General features: G+C 47.9%; 1 protein-coding gene across 4 annotated transcripts in view; it reads right to left on the reverse strand.

The window, feature by feature from the left end:
- Positions 1-624: 624 nt before the first annotated feature.
- The window catches only part of eml2 (EMAP like 2), a 137,198-nt gene continuing 116,180 nt past the window's right edge, over positions 625-21,642 (reverse strand). For all 4 annotated transcript variants that reach the window (XM_072549407.1, XM_072549408.1, XM_072549409.1 and 1 more), the window contains 6 exons: positions 17,595-17,683; positions 15,857-15,954; positions 14,166-14,253; positions 11,043-11,135; positions 9,268-9,398; positions 625-1,978 (listed from right to left, as the gene is read on the reverse strand). In XM_072549407.1, the coding sequence (XP_072405508.1) occupies positions 1,853-1,978; positions 9,268-9,398; positions 11,043-11,135; positions 14,166-14,253; positions 15,857-15,954; positions 17,595-17,683 (625 nt within the window). In that variant the 3' untranslated portion in view covers positions 625-1,852. The remainder of the gene's footprint in view (positions 1,979-9,267; positions 9,399-11,042; positions 11,136-14,165; positions 14,254-15,856; positions 15,955-17,594; positions 17,684-21,642) is intronic.

Genomic DNA, 21,642 nt, shown 5'->3' on the forward strand with positions numbered 1-21,642 from the left:
GGAAAAAATTGCAATTGTACAATTTGATGCAGCCTCCACAAAAAAGTTAAATTCTCTACAGTGGAGAAACACATTCATTTTCCATTTGTATTTCTTCATTGTGATTCTTAAATCAGTTAGTTATATACACTTTTTTTAAAAAAAAAGTCCGTTCTCAGAATGTGGGGGAGATTGGTGAGATCAGATTTATAAATGACAGTGAGAGAGAGCACATTTGAGGAGCATCAGGAGGGATTTAAACCATAGTTCAGCCAAAACAGGTAGAGGGTAACAAATGTATTCGGGAATCCGTTAACAACCAAATGGCTTTGCTCCTGGCAACCAGGCCTTTACCTGATAGATCCCATCCAACTGCTTTTAGTTTGGGTGTCAAGGTAATGGCCATGTGGTGTTGCCGGGTCAGCAGATTGATGACATTCGCACCATTTAAATGCCAATGGAAGTTTAGTGCATACACGTTTGTTACTGTGCTTAGAAACAAAACAAAAAAAACAAACAAAAAAAAAAAATTTGATAATGGCCTGGTAGACAGGCTTTCCCGGTTGTAAATCCATAGTGTGGAAACAGGATCAGAGCCTGTGGCTATCCAATCAAACTTTGGGGTGGTGGTGGTAGTTGGTGGTGGGGGGGGGGGGGGGGGGGGGGGGTGGACAGAGGAAAAAAAAACACAACACTCATTTGGAAGATGTGTTAGTCCAACAAGAAAATGAATTCCCATGAGCCAGTTGGGTTCCCATGGTGACACAGACTTGATGGGCTGAAGGGCCTCTTCCGTGCTACATGATTGATTGAGGGACTGCAGTTGACATGGCAAAAGCAAAAACACCTCTTAACCCCACACCTCTCATTTAAAATAACAAACCCAAGTACTATCTTGTGGGACTAGTCTGGGAATCCCAAACTAGGTGATAAATAAGAGAGAAACAAAAAAACAAAATCAAATGGTCAGCCTTGACATTTTCAGCAGATTTAGAAAATAAATTGAATACAAGAGAACTATTTTTGCCCGTTTGGTTGACTCCTGATGGTTTTAGATAGAGGGTGTCCCCGTGAAGATTCCCCACGGGCTCCAGTTGTGAAAAGGGTCTGTCGCACAATTGGAAACAGTGTCCGGTCCTTCAGCAGAGAGGGTGAGGAAAAGGCTCCCAGAGTTTTCACTGCATTGGGCCGTCCATTTGAACGTAGCAGGAAGGCAACTTTGGGAGGGGCGGTGGGTCAGAGATAGAAATGCCTCGCAAAATCCCAGTTTGGAGACCTAGGGTGGCGCAGACCCCTTTAAACAACCCCCCCAAAAAGAAACAGACCAGGGTAGTGTTAGCGCAAAAAAAAAAAATCAATCAATCATCGGACTAATCAGGATAGCCTTGGAGTAACAATAGACCTGCGCCCTCTCCTACACACCCCGTTACCCTTGTAGGGTCCAGCTGAGAGTGGTTTGCGGGATTCCTTTGGAATAGAATCCCTACAGGAACCAGCTGCTTACAAAAAAGGATCTCCAGAATGGATTCTTATATTGCAGTGTTTTAAAAAAGTCAATGACTTTAGCACAGCAGGGGTGATGGAGACAGACTGCGAATCATTTCAATGCAGCTATAAGACTGTCCTCGGGTTGGAACTGGCCCAAGGAGGCGAAAGAAGTTTTTAAAAAGCCATAGTGCAGGTGCTGAGGGCAAGGGAAGAGCAATAGATACCCCTTCTGCTTCCCACTAAAAAAAAATAAATTCAGCAAAACCGCAAAGCAAAAGAGAATTGGTGACTAATGAGGCACTGAAGGATGGAATCTTGCTGTGCAGTGCCCTGGCACCTCCCAACCCACACGGCTGGATTGCATCACTGGATAAAGTACGGTAACCTAAGCGATGCTCCACTGAATGACACTCATGTCCTTCCCACCAGTGGAGATCAGACTGGCATTGTCATGGAGAAAGGCAATGTTGGTCACATGACTGCTGTGACCACTGTACTTGTGACTTGGCGCCTGTAACAGAAACAGGGAACAGTGACAGTCATTGCAGAGACAACCCTTTATCAGATGGTTTGCATGTCTAAGTATTTGCGAACCTACCTGTTCAGGGATGTTACGACACACCCTCTGGACCAAGTGAGACTTCAACTCAGGCCTTCAGGCTCAGGGCTAGGGACAGTACCACTGCACCACGATTGGGTGTTCATCGATCTACATAGAGTCCTACAGCATGGAAACAGACCCTTCGGTCCAACCAATCCCAAATTAAACTAGTCCCACCTGCCTGCTCCTGGTTCATATCCCTCCAATCCTTTCCTATCCATGAACTTATCCAAATATCTTTTAAACATTGTAACTGTACCCACTTCCTCTGTCACTTCATTCCAACCACTAAAATAAAATTGCCCCTCGTCTTTAAAATCTCTCTCCTCTCACCTTAAACATATGCCCACTAGTCTGGAAATCCCCCCCCCCATCCTATGGAAAAGACAGCAACCATTTACCTTCTCTATACCCCTCATGATTTTATAAACCTCGATAAAAGGTCAGCTCCTCAACCTCCAGCGAAAAAGTCCCAGTCTTTCTTTATAAGTCAAACCTTCCATGTCCCGCAACATCCTGGGAAATCTCTTTCTGAATCCCCTCCAGTTTTAATATCCTTCCTATAACCGGGCGACCAGAATGAAATCTTCTATCTTGCTGCTCATTAGCTCCTCCCCAATGTGGATCGCTGTCCTAAATTGGCCAAAGGGAAAGGGTGACAAACCAGTGTGGAAATTCATAACGCACTTGCCTGACAAAATAAAATCTTGAGAAAGGAAACAAAAGGCATTTAAAATGAAGTGACCAGACAAATCTGCCATGATTCAACTGAATGGCAGGATAGGCCTGATGTGCTGGCATGAACAGAATAGGCCATTCGGCCCTTCGAGCCTATTCTCCCATTCAATACAATCATGGCTGATCGTCCAATTCAGTGCTCGGTCCCAACTTTCACCCCATACCTGTTGATTCCTTTATCCCTCAGAACAATATCTAACTCTTTGAAAACATTCAATATTTTGGCCCCGACTGCTTTCTGTCACAAAGAATTCCACAGGCTCCCCCACACTCTGGGTGAAGAGATTTCTCCTCATCTCAGTCCTACCCTGTAACCTTTAGATATTGACTCCCTGGTCATCAGGAACATCCTTCCTGCATTGACCCAGTCTAGTCCAGGAGAATTTTACAGGTTTCTGAGATTTATTTAGTAATTTTATTGTCACATGCACTCAAAAGTGTAGGAGTACAGTAAAAAGTGTATAATGTCACTAGCCAAGTGCCATCTAAGTACATTAGTACAGAATCTTAGGAGCAACGTAGAAAGAAAGAGTATAAGTTAAAGTTAAACATTGCAAGTGATTATAGTACAGTGATGCCTTCTTAGTTTTAAGTAGAAAAAAAAGAAATAAAAGCTTCAAGTTCAAACATTTCCCCCCCACCACCACAAAAAACTCGAGTGAATATAATCCTAAATCCTCCTATACTGGAAATTAAAATGGCCTTCTCAAGTGTCCTTTCAGGGTGCGTCTCAAACACTCTGGGATAGTTAAAAGATGGATGTGACAGAAGTGTCCATTGTTTTGTTTTGAGAAAGATCTCATGAGCCTGAAATGTGTAATGGTTAGTCTGTGCTGGCACTGTGTGACACAATACATACAGTGAAGAGACGTGACGGGTTCACCTGCTTTTGTTGTTGCTTGTCAGCCACTGCAAATGATCAGGACTCACTCCTCTCAGACCTAAACGTTTGGCCCCTTATCCAGAGACTGCCTCCCATGGTCTATATTCCCTAGTCAAGTCTGACAGTGCAGCATTTGGAGCGTCAGCCAGGATTGTGAACAATAGCTTATATTTGCAAAAGCACTTAATGTCATAAAAATGTTCCAAGGTGATTCACGGCTACATTATGAACAATGCTTCATACCATCCTGCAATGTTGATGAGCCAGAGCAGTGTGGAGGAACAAAGATGGAATTTCTTTCATTTATAGCCTTCTATTCTTCAATAGACACAAAATGGCACCAGATTGTGTTGACAGTTGAAGCTTTAACTGTATTTTCACTGTGTTGTTCATTGCAGAGTACTATTCATTCAATCATTCAACTGACAAAGGTGCAGTACTTCGAAAGCTTGTGGTTTTAATTAAACCTGTTGAATTATAACCTGGTGTTGTGTGACTGCTAACATTAGATTCGATTCCCTACAGTGTGGAAACAGGCCCCTTGACCTAACAAGTCCACACCGACCCTCTGAAGAGTAACCCACCCAGACCCATTCCCCTACATTTACCCCTGACTAATGCACCTATCATTCAGTTCGCTCTGACTGAGCTCCAAGTCTTCCAAGAAGAGGTTCAAAAAGGAGTATCTTTAAAAAGGAGGAATAAACTGAAGGCAGAGGGGTTTGAGAAGGGAATTTAGTGCTAGATGGTTGAAGGTAGCACAGCCAATGGTGGAAGTGATTAAAATCAAAATGGCGGTGAAACTAAAGAGGCAGGAATTGGAAAATCATAGACTTCAGAGAGTTGCAAGGTTGGGAGCCTTTACAAAGATAGAGAAGGATGAGACTGTGGAGAGATTGAAAATAAAAGACGAACATCATTTTGTTTTTTAAAAAAAAAAATAATCAAAAATGAGGCATTACTTCACCCAAACCAGTGTCCGTCAACGGGGGATTTGGAGAGATTGAAGAGATTGCAGAGTTTGGCATGACCAGAGTTTACAGAGGGTTGGGCCTGGAAAGCAAGCCAGACACGTGCTTGAATAGTCGAGGGCAGAGGTCACCAAGGTGTGAACGAGGGCTTCAACAGCCAATCAGCCGAGATGGCAGAAGAGTTAACAGAGGGAAGCTTGGAAACAGCAGGATTTGTCAGATTGGAAGCTCATTGGAGGGTGCAAACACGGTCTGGTTGAGTGTCAAACAGTTGCCAGGGCTGAACTTAGTAGCTTGGGACTGAAAACAATGGCTTCCATATTCAACTGGAGGAAGGATTTCTGGTCAGCCTGAATCCAGTGTGCAGCCAGACACCACAATAACTGTGGCACGGTGGCTCAGTGGTTAGCACTGCTACCTCACAGCACGAGGGACTTGGGTTTGATTCCAGCCTCAGGTGACTGTGCAAACTCCACACAGACAGACATTCTCCCAGGGTCTGCATGGGTTTCCTCTGGATGCTCCAGATTCCTCCCACAATCCAAAATCAGGTAAATTGGCCACGCTAATTTGCCAAATCAGGGGTAAATTATAGGGTCTAGATGGGTTACTCTTCAGAGGATCAGTGTGGACTTGTTGGGCCGAAGGGCCTGTTTCCACACTGCAGCGAATCTAATCCTGACTCTGCAGAGTGCCAGAATATTCAGAGGGTGGGAAAAGTAGTAATATGATAATCATGATATTTAAAAACAAATAGGTCACCTACAAATGTGACTTTAAAAAAAATGTTTAATAATTCCTTCCCCATCCCTCTGCTTAAAAGTAAATCCACCTTCAAAACAGATGGACTGAGATGATGCAGAGGGGAGTGAGCGAGCGCGATTAATAGAAAAGGCACTGAATTAGTTGAGCGCACACATTAGTGTGAAGTGAGATTACTGGACTGTCACAGGCTGCTGATAGATATTAATTTTGCTGTATTAAAACCACAGCAGAAAACCATAGGTTGATAGAATTCTTTGAGAGAGCGCTTTCAGGAAGAATCTGAGCTCAGCAAGTAGAATTCACACGGTTCGCTCTCTCTCTCTCTGGAAGCGAACTGAATGATGTTAGGTGCATTAGTCAGGGGTAAATGTAGGGGAATGGGTCTGGGTGGGTTACTCTTCAGAGGGTCGGCGTGGACTTGTTGGGCCAAGGGGCCTGTTTCCACACTGTAGGAAATCTAATCTAATGTTAGAAGTCACACAACACCAGGTTATAATCCAACAGGTTTAATTAAAACCACAAGCTTTCGAAGTACTGCACCTTTGTCAGTTGAATGATTGAATGAATAGTAGTCAGAGATGAATTTGTTGATTCTCAAATTGGCAAACTATGAGTTTTCTGAAAAAACAAGGCAGAAAGCGAAAAAACCAAAGACAGTGGGGCGGCACGATGGCTCAGTGGTTAGCACTGCTGCCTCACTCACCAGGGTCCCAGGTTCAATTCCAGCCTCTGGCGACTGACTGTGTGGAGTTTGCACATTCTCCCCGTGTCTGCGTGGGTTTCCTCCGGGTGCTCCGGTTTCCTCCCACAGTCCAAAGATGCGCAGGTTAGGGTGAGATTGGCCATGCTAAATTGCCCATTAGTCAGAGGGAAATGGGTCGGAGTGGGTTACTCTTCGGAGGGTCAGTGTGGACTGGTTGGGCCGAAGAGCCAGTTTCCATGCTGTAGGGAATCTAATCTAATCCTACTGAACTGACCAATGGCCAAGGGCTATGCACTGAAGCAGAGACAGCTGCTGCCATCTCACAGTGGGGACAGACCACTGTCTGAGGTCTTCCTGCTGAAAGTAAATGGGGGTCCGTTCAGTTATTGGACCCTCTTGGTGCCCTAATTAAAGTCTTGCATGTGTAAGAGATGCTTTTAGTCTTTTGGGATAGAGTCGAACCCGAACGGTTTGTTGGTTTATTGAATATGCTACTGCACCGAACCAAACTGCATTCATGATTGCGTACATACACAAAGATTTGTTTTATGAATATCTGAAATTTAAAGAAAAGCCAAGGGCTACTTTGTGCTGCTTTTTAACAGACAAAAGAAATGGCAGGCAGCAGGAAACTGGGATTTTAAAAAAAAAAAAAGGGTTTTTCTGACCAGATCCAGAAAGAAATAGGAGCTGGCCCACTTGCCTTCAGTCAGCTCTACCATTTTTAACTCAATCATGACCGATCCAGTTCAGTGCTATTTCAGAATCCCTACAGTGTGGAAACAGGCCATTTGGCCCAACAAGTCCACACCAACCCTCCAGAGGGTATCCCACCCAGAACTCTACATTTACCCCTGACTAATGCACCTAACATGCACACCTTTGGACACTATGGAGAAATTTAGCACGGCCAATCCACCCTAACCTGCACATCCCTGGGCACTATGGGACAACTTAGCATGGCCAATCCACCCTAACCTTGTTGTGGAAGAATCACTCAATGTTCTATAAAAGAATTACTAGGGAGATGCAGAAAATCCTTCATGAGCTTAAACTTTAATCTTGCAAAATCAAAGCTGTGGGAGCCAGCAAAATGTCTTCCCTGACTCACCAAGCTTTGTTCTTCTCCTGGTTATATAATTGTTGGTCCCGAGCTTATCGGATAAGGTTCACATAACCAATCATGCTTTGTCTTTCTAAAGAAATCATCTATCACACTGGTTCCCTCCATCACACTACAACACCAGCATTAGGTCAACTAGGTAAGGAGCCTGCAACATCCATCAAACTTTTACCTGCACATCCACTAACATCATTTATTGTATCCGTTGCTCCCGATGTGGTCTCCTCTACATTGGAGAGACTGGGCGCCTCCTAGCAGAGCGCTTTAGGGAACATCTCCGGGACACCCGCACCAATCAACCAAACCGCCCCGTGGCCCAACATTTCAACTCCCCCTCCCACTCTGCCGAGGACATGGAGGTCCTGGGCCTCCTTCACCGCCGCTCCCTCACCACCAGACGCCTGGAGGAAGAACGCCTCATCTTCCGCCTCAGAACACTTCAATCCCAGGGCATCAATGTGGACTTCAACAGCTTCCTCATTTCCCCTTCCTCCACCTCACCCTAGTTCCAAACTTCCAGCTCAGCACTGTCCCCACGACTTGTCCTACCTGCCTATCTTCTTTCCCACCTATCCACTCCACCCTCCTCTCTGACCTATCACCTTCATCCCCTCCCCCACTCACCCATTGTACTCTCTGCTACTTTCTCCCCAACCCCACCCTTCTCTAGCTTATCTCTCCACCCTTCAGGCTCTGTCTTTATTCCTGAAGGGCTTTTGCCCGAAACATCGATTTCGAAGCTACTTGGATGCTGCTTGAACTGCTGTGCTCTTCCAGCACCACTAATCCAGAATCCAGCATTAGGTCATCTACCTGTGAATTAACTAGCCTATCACAATGCACTACCATTATCTATTACTGGAGCCCTGTAACATGATCCCAGGCATACACTGCAACACTAAGTTTATGACATAACTATCAGAATAACTTCCATAACCTGCACCTGTTTGGACTGTGGGAGGAAACCCATGCAGACACGAGGAGAATGTGCAAACTCCACAAAGGCAGTTACCCGAGGGTGGAATCAAACCTGGGTCCCTGGTGCTGAGAGGCAGCAGTGCTAACCACTGAGCCATGGAGCTGCACATTTTCTCACACTAACCTCCATACCCTTTGATGGTTTTTAAATGTCAACAAAAATAAAACTTCAAATATTTTCAGCAACTGAAGCACATTTTTTGTTAAAGACTAAACGAATTGCAGGAGGATGAGGGGATTTGAGGACGTTATTCCCCCCCCCCAGTCTTCCAGCTGATGTTATGAAAGCGAACTGCACTGACTGGGAGGTAGTTGCAACAAGAGCCCTCAATATTTTTTCAAAAGGAAAATGGAAAACTAAGTATTGTAACATTCATGGATCAAGTGCAGGAAAGTGGGACTGGTGTAGACCTACAGCAATTTGTGTCACGGCAGATTTCCTGGGGCTGTAGGGGCCTTTTCTGTACTACCACAATTCTGTAACTACGTCAGTGAATTCCAGTGGAGCCTGTGAAATTTTCCAGTTTGAAAATAAAAGAGACTTGCAAAGAGTCCCAGGCATAAGGGGACATAGCAGTATTTTTCATTTTTCCCCAGGCAATTCCCCCCAAATCTGCTAGGCAGGGGTTCTGCAGAGCATAGAGAGACACAGACACACACCCCTCCCATTGACCCTGGACAAATGACTGCCTGGCCGTTGGGAAAAAAAAAAAAAAAATCGGGGGCAAAATTTAACTTCAGGGCCCAATAGGACTCTTCTTTGTAAGAGGATTCTTGAACTTGCAAAAGAGGGAAAAGGATTCTAAAATCTAAAAGGTGATAGTTGGTGGGGGGGGGGGGGGGGGGGGGGGAAGGGAATAAAAAAAGGGACTTGGCTGTTGGATCAGTTGCAGAGATCTCTGCTCACTGGTAAAGTGGAGGACAGTATGAGGAGAGGTTGATCTGGATGATGAAGGTCAAATGAACAACAGTGTAACAAGAGGCAGCAACTGCATATTGAGGGAGACCACTAGGTACCAATGTTCACTCTACACTTACCCGAGGGTGCGAGCACGGATAGGTAAACAAATTCACTTTCCCAAAGTCATCTGCTGTGACAAGGAGTTGATCATCGGACGACCTGCAAATGGCATTGATATCAGTCCCGTCAGCTCCCTCTGGCCAGACACCTGGGAAAAATAAAACCAGGAATGAGCTGGGCACACAGTGCCCACTAGGGGGAGGCAATGGGCTAGTGGTATGTTCACTGGACTATGAACCTAGGGACCCAGGTAATGTGCTGAGGAGCATATCATTGCAGAAACTGGAAACTGTATGAGAAACAACAAATGCTGTATCTCACAGCGGGTCAGCCACCATCCATGGGGAGAGAGAGCACGCTAACGCTTGGAGTCTAGGTGACTCTTCAGAGCTAATGTTCTGAGGACCCAGGTTTAAATCCCACTGTGGTAGACAGAGGAATCGGAATTCAATTAAAAATCTGGAATTAAAGAGTCTGGTGATGACTGTGAAGCAGTTATGCTGGAAAAATTCACCTGGTTCACTAAATGCCCTTTAGGGAAGGAAACTGCCATCCATACCTGATCTGGCCTACATGTGACTCCAGACCCACAGCAATGGGGGTGACTCACTGGGCAATAGAGATTGGAGGAAACCGATTCAAAGTTGGTTTCCTGGCATCAATAGGTGGCTGCTGCCTTCCTCTGGTAACCACTTTGCAGTTTAAAAAAAATATATATTGACTACTGCTGGTCTTGAGAGAAGTTCTTAAACTGGTTTGCCATTTTTTAAGACAAGGCACTATCCCATGAAGGAATAATAAACACACTCTGGGATGAGATGTACACCTGTGACCAGTTTAACCACCACATTTCACACCAGCATGCACAATTAAAATACAGAGAGCAGCTACAAAGAAAGAGCAACCACCACCCTTGCAATTTGACATGGCTCTGCCCTGTCCCTCCATGGGAGATTGAAGGGTTTCCTATATACTGGTTTCTGCTGCTGCTGTCCATTTGTCACTCCCGCGCCCTCTGATTGGACATGCCCTGGCACTTACTGACTGGCTGTTTGGAAAGGGCACAACATTCCCCAACCCCCCCCACTCCCCAAAACCAAACACCTTGCCAATCAGGCTATCGCAATGCGGCAATCTCAGTTTCCCCCTTTCTTGTACAGAGTTGCTCAGCTGCAAGTTCTACAAAGGAAGGCAGTTCCCATGTTCTAGTGCCGGATGCAGTCAACTGAAATTTATTTACCAAGTGGTGGCCAATCCCTTGTATGTGGTTGGTGCCTTGTTTTCAAGCAACACAAGTTTCAAGACTTCTCATAAGACCAACAGTAATCAATATATTAAAAAAAACAAAGTGGTTACCCAAGGAAGGCAACAGCCATACACATTGATGACAGGAAACCAACTTTGAGTGGCTCCCCCTCTAATGCCATTTCCAAAATGAATGGCGGTGGCACGGTGTCTCAGTGGTTAGCACTGCTGCCTCAACGCCAGAGACCCAGGTTCAATTCCTGCCTCAGACGACTGTGTGGAGTTTGCACATTCTCCCAGTGTCTGCGTGGGTTTCCTCCCACAGTCCAAAAATGTGCAGGTCAGGTGAATTGGCCATGCTAAATTGCCCGTAGTGTTAGGTGAAAGGCTAAATGTAGGGGAATGGGTCTGGGTGGGTGGCGGGTCGGTGTGGACTTGTTGGGCCGAAGTGCCTGTTTCCACACTAAGTAATCTAATCTAATATATCTCTGTACTGACATATAGGACTTGGATAAGGGGAGGAGCCAGGCTCCAATTTCTTACTCACCAAAGACCTGGAAGGACAGTACACAGGAAGAAGTTGCCCACTCCAAGTCCCGCACCACATCCATGCTCGTCACCTGTTTACAGTTAGGAGTCCCTATTGGAGGGAAGGGAGGGTTAGAGACGTCACTTAGAGACACAAGCCTTAGAGAAAGGAAGAAACAGAATCACAAAAATCAGAACACAAGCTACAGCAGAAAGGTTTTAACTTTTTCCTGAGAGGGATCTAAGAATTAGCCAAGCATTACAAGGGAGTCTGAAGTAGGATGAAACTTTTTCTCTAAGAGCAGGTACAAGGGATATAGAGTTAAGTGACAAAAAATCAGCCAGGGTTGCTTTTGACCGGTGAGACAGGACTGAGGGGACAAACGAGATTCTACTCAGAATATACAAACTTGTACACTCACTCCTCACCATCCACAAATTCACTGCCCTCCCTGTTCACTCGTCTAATCTGACCATGTTGGCCTTCACTGTCGATAGGTGAGTTACAGTGTACCAGTATTCACGGTTGGTAGTCGTTGTGTTGCCATAGTCTTGCCAGACCATTAGAGAGAAGCGACAGGTGGCGATTCAACCTGAGGGCCACCAGAGCTCAGATGAGGGACGGGGTTGAGAAGCAGATCCCTTCATGGTAACCCAAAACCGGGGATGGGAATTGAACCCATGCTGTTGGCATCACCCCGCTCAGCAAACTGAGAACCCAGCCAACTGAGCTAAACAGATTCCCACATTTGGTGGCATCCGTGGGGGATCTAAAGCTCCTCCGTCCCACGGATAACAAGGATTTGGTGTAAAAGGGAGTTTTGTGTCAGTGTTGACCCAATTTCCAAATAGATAGCTACAGACTAAATACAGTTCGGAAACACATTGCTGGAGAAACTCGGCAGGTCTGGCAACAGAAAGCAAAGTCAAATGTTTCTGGTCCAATAACTCATCTCGCTTGACATTTTAACAAAAGTTTCTGATGAAGGGTCACTGGACAGGGATCATTTATTCTGCTTTCTCTGCCCCCAGACTGGCTGAGTTTCTCCAGCAATTTCAGTTTTTGTTTCAGATTTCCAACATCCACATTCTTTGTATTTTATTTTAAACTAAGGTTCTAAAAACTGTTTGTTATTTTATTATAAAATCAAGATCAAAGAGTTACAAATGTTAATGCTAAAATTTGAAAAAAAGTAGGCCATTCAGCCCCTTGAGGCTGCTCCACCATAGATCATATAGTGGCCTCTTTTTCACTTTCTGGTCTAATCCAAAATCCTGTGACCCCCTTTAGTAGCCGAGATTCTCTCCCCGCCTTAGGGGATATTTAGTGACCTGGTCTCGACCACTCAGTCACGAGGTTAGCATGTTTGCCTTAGTTTCTTGTCTCAACTCCTATACTCAAAAGGCTATCATGTTGATGTTTTAGAGAGGACATTGGTGAGGCCTCTTCTGGAACAGTGTGTCCAGTTCTGGTCACCCTGTTATAGGAAGGATATTACGCTGAAGAGGGTTCACAAGAGATTTACCAGGACGTTGCTGGGAATGGAGGGCTTGAGTTATAAAGAAAGACTGGGACTTTTTTCACTGGCGCGTAGGAGGTTGAGGAGTGACCTTAAAAGTTTAAAATCATAAGGGGTATGGACAGAGTTAATGATGGTTATCTTTTCCCTAGAATGGAGGGGGGGGGGGGGGGGGGCGGGAGGGGGAATGGAGGGGGGGGTGGGGGGGAAGGTGGAAAGAGATGGGAGGACTTCAAGACTCGTGGGCATATCAAGGAGAGAGGAGAGGGAGAGATTTTAAAAAAAAGACTGAGGGGCAATTTTTTTCTTCTTTAACAGAGGGTGGTTTGCATGTAGAGTGAACCTCCTGAGGAAGTGGTAGATGTGGGTACAACTATAACTCTTAAATGCCACTTGGATAAGTACAAGAAGAGGAAAGGTTTGGAGGGATATGGGCCAGGAGCAGACAGGTGGGACTAGTTTAGTTCAGGATTACGTTTGGAATGGAATGATTGGTCCAAAGGGTCTGTTTCTGTACTGTATGAGTCGTGAGAACTTTCTTACCCAAAGTATTTCTCAATTTGTCTGAAATGGAAGCCCCCTCATTTGTAAACTGTTGCCCTTGGTTCGAACCTCTCCTTAAAAAAAGGGGAACAGCCTACCAGCGTCTACTCTGTCAAGTTTCCCCTCAGGATTTTACACGTTTCATTTGGATCACCTCTTATTCCTCTCCATTCCAGTGGGTACAGGCTCAGACACAACCTGTCCAACCTCCCCACACAAATAATTCCCCCTTCCTCAGGGATCCATCTTAAAACCTTCTTAGAACTGTTTCTAAAGCAATTATGTTCTTTTTATTAATAATGAGACCAAACTTGTACACATTAGCTATGGTCTCACCAATGTGCAGTTCAACTGTGTAGAGGAGTGTGGTACTGGAAAAGCACAGCAGGTCAGGCAGCATCCGAGCAGCAGGAGAGTTGACGTTTCAGGCATAAGTCCTTCATCAGGAATGAGGGGATGGCCCAAGGAGGCTGAGAGAGATAAATGGAGGGGGGTTGTGGTGTTGGAGGGAAGCTAGCTGAGGAGGTGATAGGTCAGAGAGGAGGGTGGAACAGAAAGGTGGAAAGGAAGGTAGACAGGTAGGACAATTCAAAAGGGTGGTGCCCAGTTGGTAGGTTGGATCTGGGATAAGGGTGAGGGGAGATGAGGAAACTGATGAAGTCCACATTGGTTGGAGGGTCCCAAGGTGGAAGATGAGGTGTTCTTCCTCCAGGTTTTGGGTGGCTAGAGTTTGGCAGTGGAGGTGGCCCAAGATTTGCCTGTCCTTGGCAGAGTGGGAGGGGGAGTTAGTTTTTGGCCACAGGGCAGTGGGTGTCCCAGAGATGTTCTGAAATGTTCCACAAATTGGCATCCTGTCTCCCCAATGTAGAGGAGACCACATCGAGAGCAACCAGACACACTAACAGTGGCAAAACATCCCCACTCTACATCCCCCCTCACAAAAAACAGCATGCTAGGAAGGACTCACACACTCAACATAGTTACCATCTGAATAAGAGACCAGACATTTGTGAAGACTTTCCCCAGGTTTAAGTAGCATCTGCAGAATTTGACAACAATGTTAGAGACTCTATACTCACAGAAGAGGACCTCATAGTCTCCAGAGTTTGTGACTATGTAGCGACTGTCAGTCGACCAGTCCAGATGTGTTAGAAAACTGGAGTGTCCCTATACCAGAATAAAATAAATTCTTTGGTTAGGAATCAAATAAAGATAGATTTCCACAGCCCTCCTCTAGAAAGAGAGCAGCAAAAATATGGTAATAAAACAGGGAATGCTGGGAAATTACAGAGGGGGGGGTGGGAAGACAGACAGAGAGACAGGAGTTAACATTAAGTACAATATGACACTTCTTCAGAATTCAGAAGACTTATGGCTGTTCTGAAGAACTGGATTCTGGATATTAGTGGGATTAGAATAGATAGTTGCTTGACGACTGGTGTGGATATGGTGGGCCAAAGGGCTTCATGACAGTAGCTTTTAAAAAAAAACTCGAGAGAGTGTGGTGCTGGAAAAGCACAGCAGGTCAGGCAGCATCCAAGGAGCAGGAGAATCGACTGTTTTGGCATGAGCCCTTCAGCAGTAATGATGAAGGGCTTATGCCTGAAACATCGATTCTCCTGCTCCTCGGATGCTGCCTGACCTGCTGTGCTTTTCCAGCACCGCACTCAATTCTGAACACTAGCACCTGCAGTTCTCACTTTCTCCCCATTTAAAAAGAAAAATGGGGATTTTACAGCCCTTTCTGACCTAGAGAAGAGTCCTGTTTCTCTCTCCACAATTGCAGAGTTTCTCCAGCATTATTTTGTTTTGGGTCCAGATTTCCAGCATCTACAGAATTTTGCATTCAGTGAAAATAAAGTTCTGTCCCTCAAACTGCCACCCTTAGTTGCTGGAGATCAACCTTGACAAGCAAGCTAGCAATATGGAGAGACACCACGTCAACATGTTCAGGCTACCCCAGACCAGGGAAGTAGATTGGGAGAAAGGGTTCAGGCCTGTAACATTCACAGACAATCCAACAAATACAAAAAAAAACCAAACGTGCAGGAGCAAGGAGGAAGACATGTCCACTCACTTGCGAGGGATTTTAATAGAACATAGAACAATACAGCACAGAACAGGCCCTTCGGCCCACGATGTTGTGCCGAACTTCTAACCTAGATTAAGCACCCATCCATGTACCTATCCAAATGCCGCTTAAAGGTCGCCAATGAGTCTGACTCTACCACTCCCACGGGCAGCGCATTCCATGCCCCCACCACTCTCTGGGTAAAGAACCCACCCCTGACATCTCCCCTATACCTTCCAGCCTTCACCTTAAAAAAGTTAGTCTTACTTCTGTGGTAGGCAAAATAATGGAAAGGGTACTGAGGGATAGGATTTACGAGTATCTGGAAAGACACTGCTTGATTAGGGACAGCCAGCACGGATTTGTGAAGGGTAGGTCTTGCCTTACAAGTCTTATTGAATAATAAAACGGAAGTATTTGGTGTTTTAATGGCAGAGGCGAACCATCCAGCCCAGAGATAGGACTTGAACCCAAAGCACCTGGTTCAGAAATGGTGACTCTAGGGCAGTACCACAAGGGCTGCTCCAACTGTACAATAAGCCAAATGGCTCTCCTCTTCGTCTTAACATTCTCAAAACTGGTCACACATGTTTGCAGAACTTTAAGGGGGGGGGACAGTTGCAGTTTGTTTAGATGCATTGCCAGATGGTCACTGCAGTTTGATCAGGCATGGGGGGGGGGGGGCACCATTTTACTTACGGAACATCTTCCCACTCGATTGTACTTCCTGCCATTTTCAGCCACTGTGTAGATGTAAACATAGTTGTCGTGCGATCCAATGGCCAGGTAATTGCCATCTGTGGACAAAGAAAGCAAGATACACTTGGAATATTGCGTACAAGTCTGGTCCCCATATTTCGGGAAGGATGTGGAAGCGTTGGAAAAGGTGCAGAGGAGATTTACCAGGATGTTGCCTGGTCTGGAGTGAAGGTCTTATATGTGGAAAGGCTGAGAGACTTGAACCTGTTCTCATTGGAGAGAAGGCGGCTAAGAGGGGATTTGATAGAGACATACAAGATGATCAGAGGATTAGATAGGGTGGACAGTGAGTCTTTTTCCTGGGATGATGTCAGCGTGTACGAGGGGGCATAACTACAAATTGAGGAGTGATAGATTTAAGACAGATGTCTGAGGCAGGTTCTTTACGCAGAGTGGTAAGGGCGTGGAATGCATTACCTGCTAATGGAGTTAACGCAGCCACATTAGGGGCATTTAAACAATCCTTGGATAAGCACATGAATGATTTTGGGATAGTGTGGGGGGGACGAGCGGAGAATAGTTCACAGATTGACACAACATCAAGGGCCGAAGGGCCTGTTCTGCACTGTATTGTTCTATGTTCTATGATAAATGAAGTTCTTCAGAGTCTGGATGAATGGCTTCAAGCTGGCCAGGGACACAAGGCCTTATCCCCCATCACAAATTGAAATTTTAGTTAGGGTGGCACGGTGGCACGGTGGCCCAGTGGTTAGCATCGCTGCCTCACAGCGCCAGAGACCCAGTTCAATTCCAACTTTGGGTGACTGCCCACGTGGTGTTTGTACACTCTCCCAATGTCTGCGTGGGTTTCCTCTGGGTGCTCCAGTTTCCACCCACAATCCAAAGATGTGTGGGCGAGATGGATTGGCCATGCTAAATTGCCCCGTAGTGTCCAGTGATAAGTCCATGAATAAGACATGTTTGGAGGGATATGGGTCAAGGACAGGCAGATGAGATTACAGAGGGACCTCAATTATCTGAACAACACAGGAGGGGAATATTTTGTTCGGAAAATAGATTGCCAAATAACAGTTTAGCATTGGGACCTTGCGATCTTGGCAGATTATCCGAATTTTGGATAATCGAGACTCCTCTGTATTTTAGTTTGGGAAGATGGTTGCTGTGAACTGTTTGGATTGAGGAGCCTGTTCTAGTGATGTATGAACATCAGCCACAATTCTATTGAATGGCAGAATAAGCTCAAGGGGCCCACTTGCCTACCCCTCTTCCTATTAATATTTTCTATGCAGTACTGAGGGAGTGCCGTACTGTCAGAGATCCTCCCTTTTCTGAGTATGTTCTGTGCCGTTACCAACATTAACGATAAACACAGTAACACAAACAAAGCAGCCAAGATCAGAAGAAACTACACTCAACAGGGTCAGAAGGACACCATTCAGCCCATTTGACTAAAAGCAAGCAACAACAAAAAAAAACTCTGAAGTTAGTTCTGTAAATTCTCCTACTATCCTTTTCAAAATGGTAGACGTTTAAATGGCCAGCCAAACTGATCACCTGATTTCAGCCAAAATGGATAAGAAAACAGCATTCAATGGGAAGGTGCGAAAAAATTAAAATCTTCAAATCTAAAACTCGCTTTAGCTAGAATTCTCTGGTTTACCCGGAGTGGACTGGTCAGCTCCAGGCTAATAAATGGTGCGCCCGAGAGCTCTCATACCTGGAGAATAGCTCATCACAGACAGCTTCTCATTCCCATCGGTGTGCACAGTAATGGGATCCTTTGTTTCAGCATCAATTACCATCCACCTGCAGGAGACAAGAGCCAGGGAGAGAGTCACTTGGACGTAATTAAGCGCCCAAAGGAAAAAGGTTTCCATACAGGAGTGCAGTCAAACAAACGGTTTTGACTGAAGCACACAAGGAGAGATAGGATGGGCAATTGAAAGAGTGACCAAGAGGCATTAGTGTTAAGTAGGGGAGAGAAACAGATTTTTAAAAAAAAAAAGAGTTCTCAAGCTTGGTGCTCCAATAACTGAAAGCACGGCTGTCAATAGCAGAGCAATTAAAAATCAAGCTACGCACGTGGTTAGAATTAGGGGAATCTGGATATTGAAGGGATTGGAAAACACGGATTTTACCCCTCCCCCCCAATTCAACTCAAGCTTTGCCAGACCAGGAACCAGTGTAGGTGAGTGCACAGAAAAAGGTCAATGGGACAGAGCACACATGCGAGGGACAGCACAGTTAAGTCCTCTCTAGAGATTTCTTTGGCTTTGTTGGATAGAGTCAAACTCCGATGTTTTATTTCTTGTATGGTACTGTACAGAACCTAACTGTGTTTGTGACTGCTTATACATAAAATATCTTAAATGTATTTTTGAAATAAAAAGTCTCTAGTGTGAACAGGGAAGTAGTAAAAAGCAATAAAAAAAAAGTGTAGAAACAAAAATCAGAAATTGCTGGAAAAGCACAGCAGGTCTGGCAACATCCAGACAGAGAAATCAGAGTTAACATTTCAGATCGAGTTCAGAGATAGGGTCACCAGACCAGAAACATTAAGTCCGATTCCTCCCCACGGATGCTGCTAAACGTGCTGAGCATTGCCAGCAATTTTGACTTGTGTTTCGGATTAACAGCATTTACAGTTCTTTTGGTTAAGAGCAAAAGTGGTCTGGTGTATGATTCACTCCACAGAGAATTGTACAAACAATTGCCTCAGTGTTACAGCTTTGTGTTACAACTGTTGTAGATAGAACCTCCCTGAAGAGCTATTCCCTTGAACCCACGCTGAAATTGCGAGTGTTGACAGGTCATTCAAGCAGAGGAAGATCACATACAAACCAAACCCCACTGTGTTCAAGGGACAGAAATATTTCCTTTGCTCATCAGCAAGTACTTGTGAATGCAATGCACCCACAGGCAGAGATAAGGACAAGGTGGCATATGGTTACTGTTAGAATGATGCACAGTTTAAGAAAAAAAAACACTAATTAAGGATTGGTTAATTTCACAGATTAGTTTTACAGTGTACAGGTTACAAAGCAGTTACTGCATCAAACTGACCAATTTGAGAGTGTGCACAGCTTACAAACAAAGATAACAGGCAGGCAGAGTTGCAACATCATATACACACACAGCATGTGGCATCCTTTAAAAGGAAAAGGAGAATTGTTTGGAAAAGGTCAAGTATACAGGTCATTCTGCTACAATGTGCGCTTTGCTAACAAATTCCCTGTAACACGATTGACGAACTAGGGACGCTGTTTCTAAAGCAGGAACTTTTAAACAGGTGTTGGCTGTATTGAGATTACATCACTGACACTAAGCGCTGCTTCTCTAATGTGGGTTTGCGTAAGAATGCAATCATCGTGTTACAGAAGAAACTGTACGCACAACTACTAGTAAATCCAGAGGCCCGAATTATGACGACAATAAGACAGAAGCAGGCCATTCAGCCCATCAGTAGAAAGCGAGGACTGCAGATGCTGGAGATCAGAGCTGAAAATGTGTTGCTGGAAAAGGAAGGGCCGATGCCCGAAACGTCGATTCTCCTGTTCCTTGGATGCTGCCTGACCTGCTGCGCTTTTCCAGCAGTTCATTCAGCCCATCAAACCGGTTTTGCCATTCAGGGAGATCAAAACCAATCTAATAACCTTTAGCTCTACTTTCCTGGCTTGCCCACCCCTACGTTTTAAAAAAATTGGTTTCTCTCAGCCTTGAGTATACTTGACATAGCCTAGTTTAAGAAAAAAAATCACACAACACCAGGTTATAGTCCAACAGGTTTAATTGGAAGCACTAGCTTTTGGAGCACTGCTCTTTCATCAGGTGGTTGTCAAACAGACACATGACCTAACCTATACAGCCTTACGGGTTAAAGGATTCTACAGGTTCACACCACAGACTACAGCATCTGGGGAGATCTGGTTCATGAAAACGGGGGAAAGAAAGAGAGGGGGGGGAGGGGGAAAGAGGGGGGGGGGGGGAAGGGGGGGGGGGGGAGAAGAGTGGGGGGGGGGGGAGGGAGGAGAGTGGGGGGGGGGGGGGAGGGAGGAGAGTGGGGGGGGGGGAGGGAGGAGAGTGGGGGGGGGGGAGGGAGGAGAGTGGGGGGGGGGAGGGAGGAGAGTGGGGGGGGGGGAGGGAGGAGAGTGGGGGGGGAGGGAGGAGAGTGGGGGGGAGGGAGGAGGGAGGGAGGGGGAGGGAGGAGAGTGGGGGGGGGGAGGGAGGGAGGGAGGAGAGTGGGGGGGGGGGAGGGAGGGAGGGAGGGAGGAGAGTGGGGGGGGGGGAGGGAGGGAGGAGGAGAGTGGGGGGGGGGGGGGAGGGAGGAGAGTGGGGGGGGGGAGGAGGAGAGTGGGGGGGGGGGAGGGAGGAGAGTGGGGGGGGGGGGGGGGAGGGAGGAGGAGTGGGGGGGGGGAGGGAGGAGAGTGGGGGGGGGGGGGAGGGAGGGAGGAGAGTGGGGGGGGGGGAGGGAGGGAGGGAGAGTGGGGGGGGGGGGAGGGAGGGAGGGAGGGAGGAGAGTGGGGGGGGGGGGGGAGGGAGGAGAGTGGGGGGGGGGGGAGGGAGGAGAGTGGGGGGGGGGGGGAGGGAGGAGAGTGGGGGGGGGGGGGGGGGAGGGAGGAGAGTGGGGGGGGGGGGGAGGGAGGAGAGTGGGGGGGGAGGAGGGAGGGAGGGAGGAGAGTGGGGGGGGGGGGGAGGGAGGGAGGGAGAGTGGGGGGGGGGAGGGAGGGAGGGAGGGAGGGAGGAGAGTGGGGGGGGGAGGGAGGGAGGGAGGAGAGTGGGGGGGGGGGGGGGAGGGAGGAGAGTGGGGGGGGGGAGGGAGGAGAGTGGGGGGGGGGGGGAGGGAGGAGAGTGGGGGGGGGGGGGGAGGAGAGTGGGGGGGGGGGGGAGGGAGGAGAGTGGGGGGGGGGAGGGAGGAGAGGGGGGGGGGAGGGAGGAGAGTGGGGGGGGGGGAGGGAGGAGAGTGGGGGGGGGGGAGGGAGGAGAGTGGGGGGGGGGAGGAGGGGAGGGAGGAGAGTGGGGGGGGGAGGAGGGAGGGAGGAGAGTGGGGGGGGGGGGGAGGGAGGAGAGTGGGGGGGGGAGGAGGGAGGGAGGAGAGTGGGGGGGGGGGGGGGAGGGAGGAGAGTGGGGGGGGGAGGAGGGAGGAGGAGAGTGGGGGGGGGGGGAGGGAGGAGAGTGGGGGGGGGGGGGGAGGAGGTGGGGGGGAGGGGGAGGGAGGGAGGGGGGGGGGGTGGGGGAGGGGGGGGGGGGAGGGGGGGGGGAGGGTGGGGGGGGGGGAGGGGGGAGGGGGGGGGGGGGGGAGGGGAGAGGGGGGAGGGGGGGGGGGGGAGGGAGGAGAGTGGGGGGGGGGGGGAGGGGAGGAGAGGGGGGGGGGGGGGAGGGAGGGGGGAGGGGGGAGGGGGGAGGAGTGGGGGGGGGGAGGAGGGAGGGAGGAGAGTGGGGGGGGGGGGGAGGAGGAGGGGGGGGGAGGGGGGAGGGGGGGGGGAGGAGGAGAGAGGGGGAGGGAGGGAGGAGAGTGGGGGGGGGAGGAGGGAGGGAGGAGAGTGGGGGGGGGGGGAGGGAGGAGAGTGGGGGGGGGGAGGGAGGGAGGAGAGTGGGGGGGGGGGAGGGAGGAGAGTGGGGGGGGGGAGGAGGGAGGGAGGAGAGTGGGGGGGAGGAGGGAGGGAGGAGAGTGGGGGGGGGGAGGGAGGGAGGGAGGAGAGTGGGGGGGGGAGGAGGGAGGGAGGAGAGTGGGGGGGGGGGGAGGGAGGGAGGAGAGTGGGGGGGGA

This window comes from Chiloscyllium punctatum, chromosome 29, assembly GCF_047496795.1.
Source record: "Chiloscyllium punctatum isolate Juve2018m chromosome 29, sChiPun1.3, whole genome shotgun sequence".
NCBI lineage: Eukaryota > Metazoa > Chordata > Chondrichthyes > Orectolobiformes > Hemiscylliidae > Chiloscyllium > Chiloscyllium punctatum.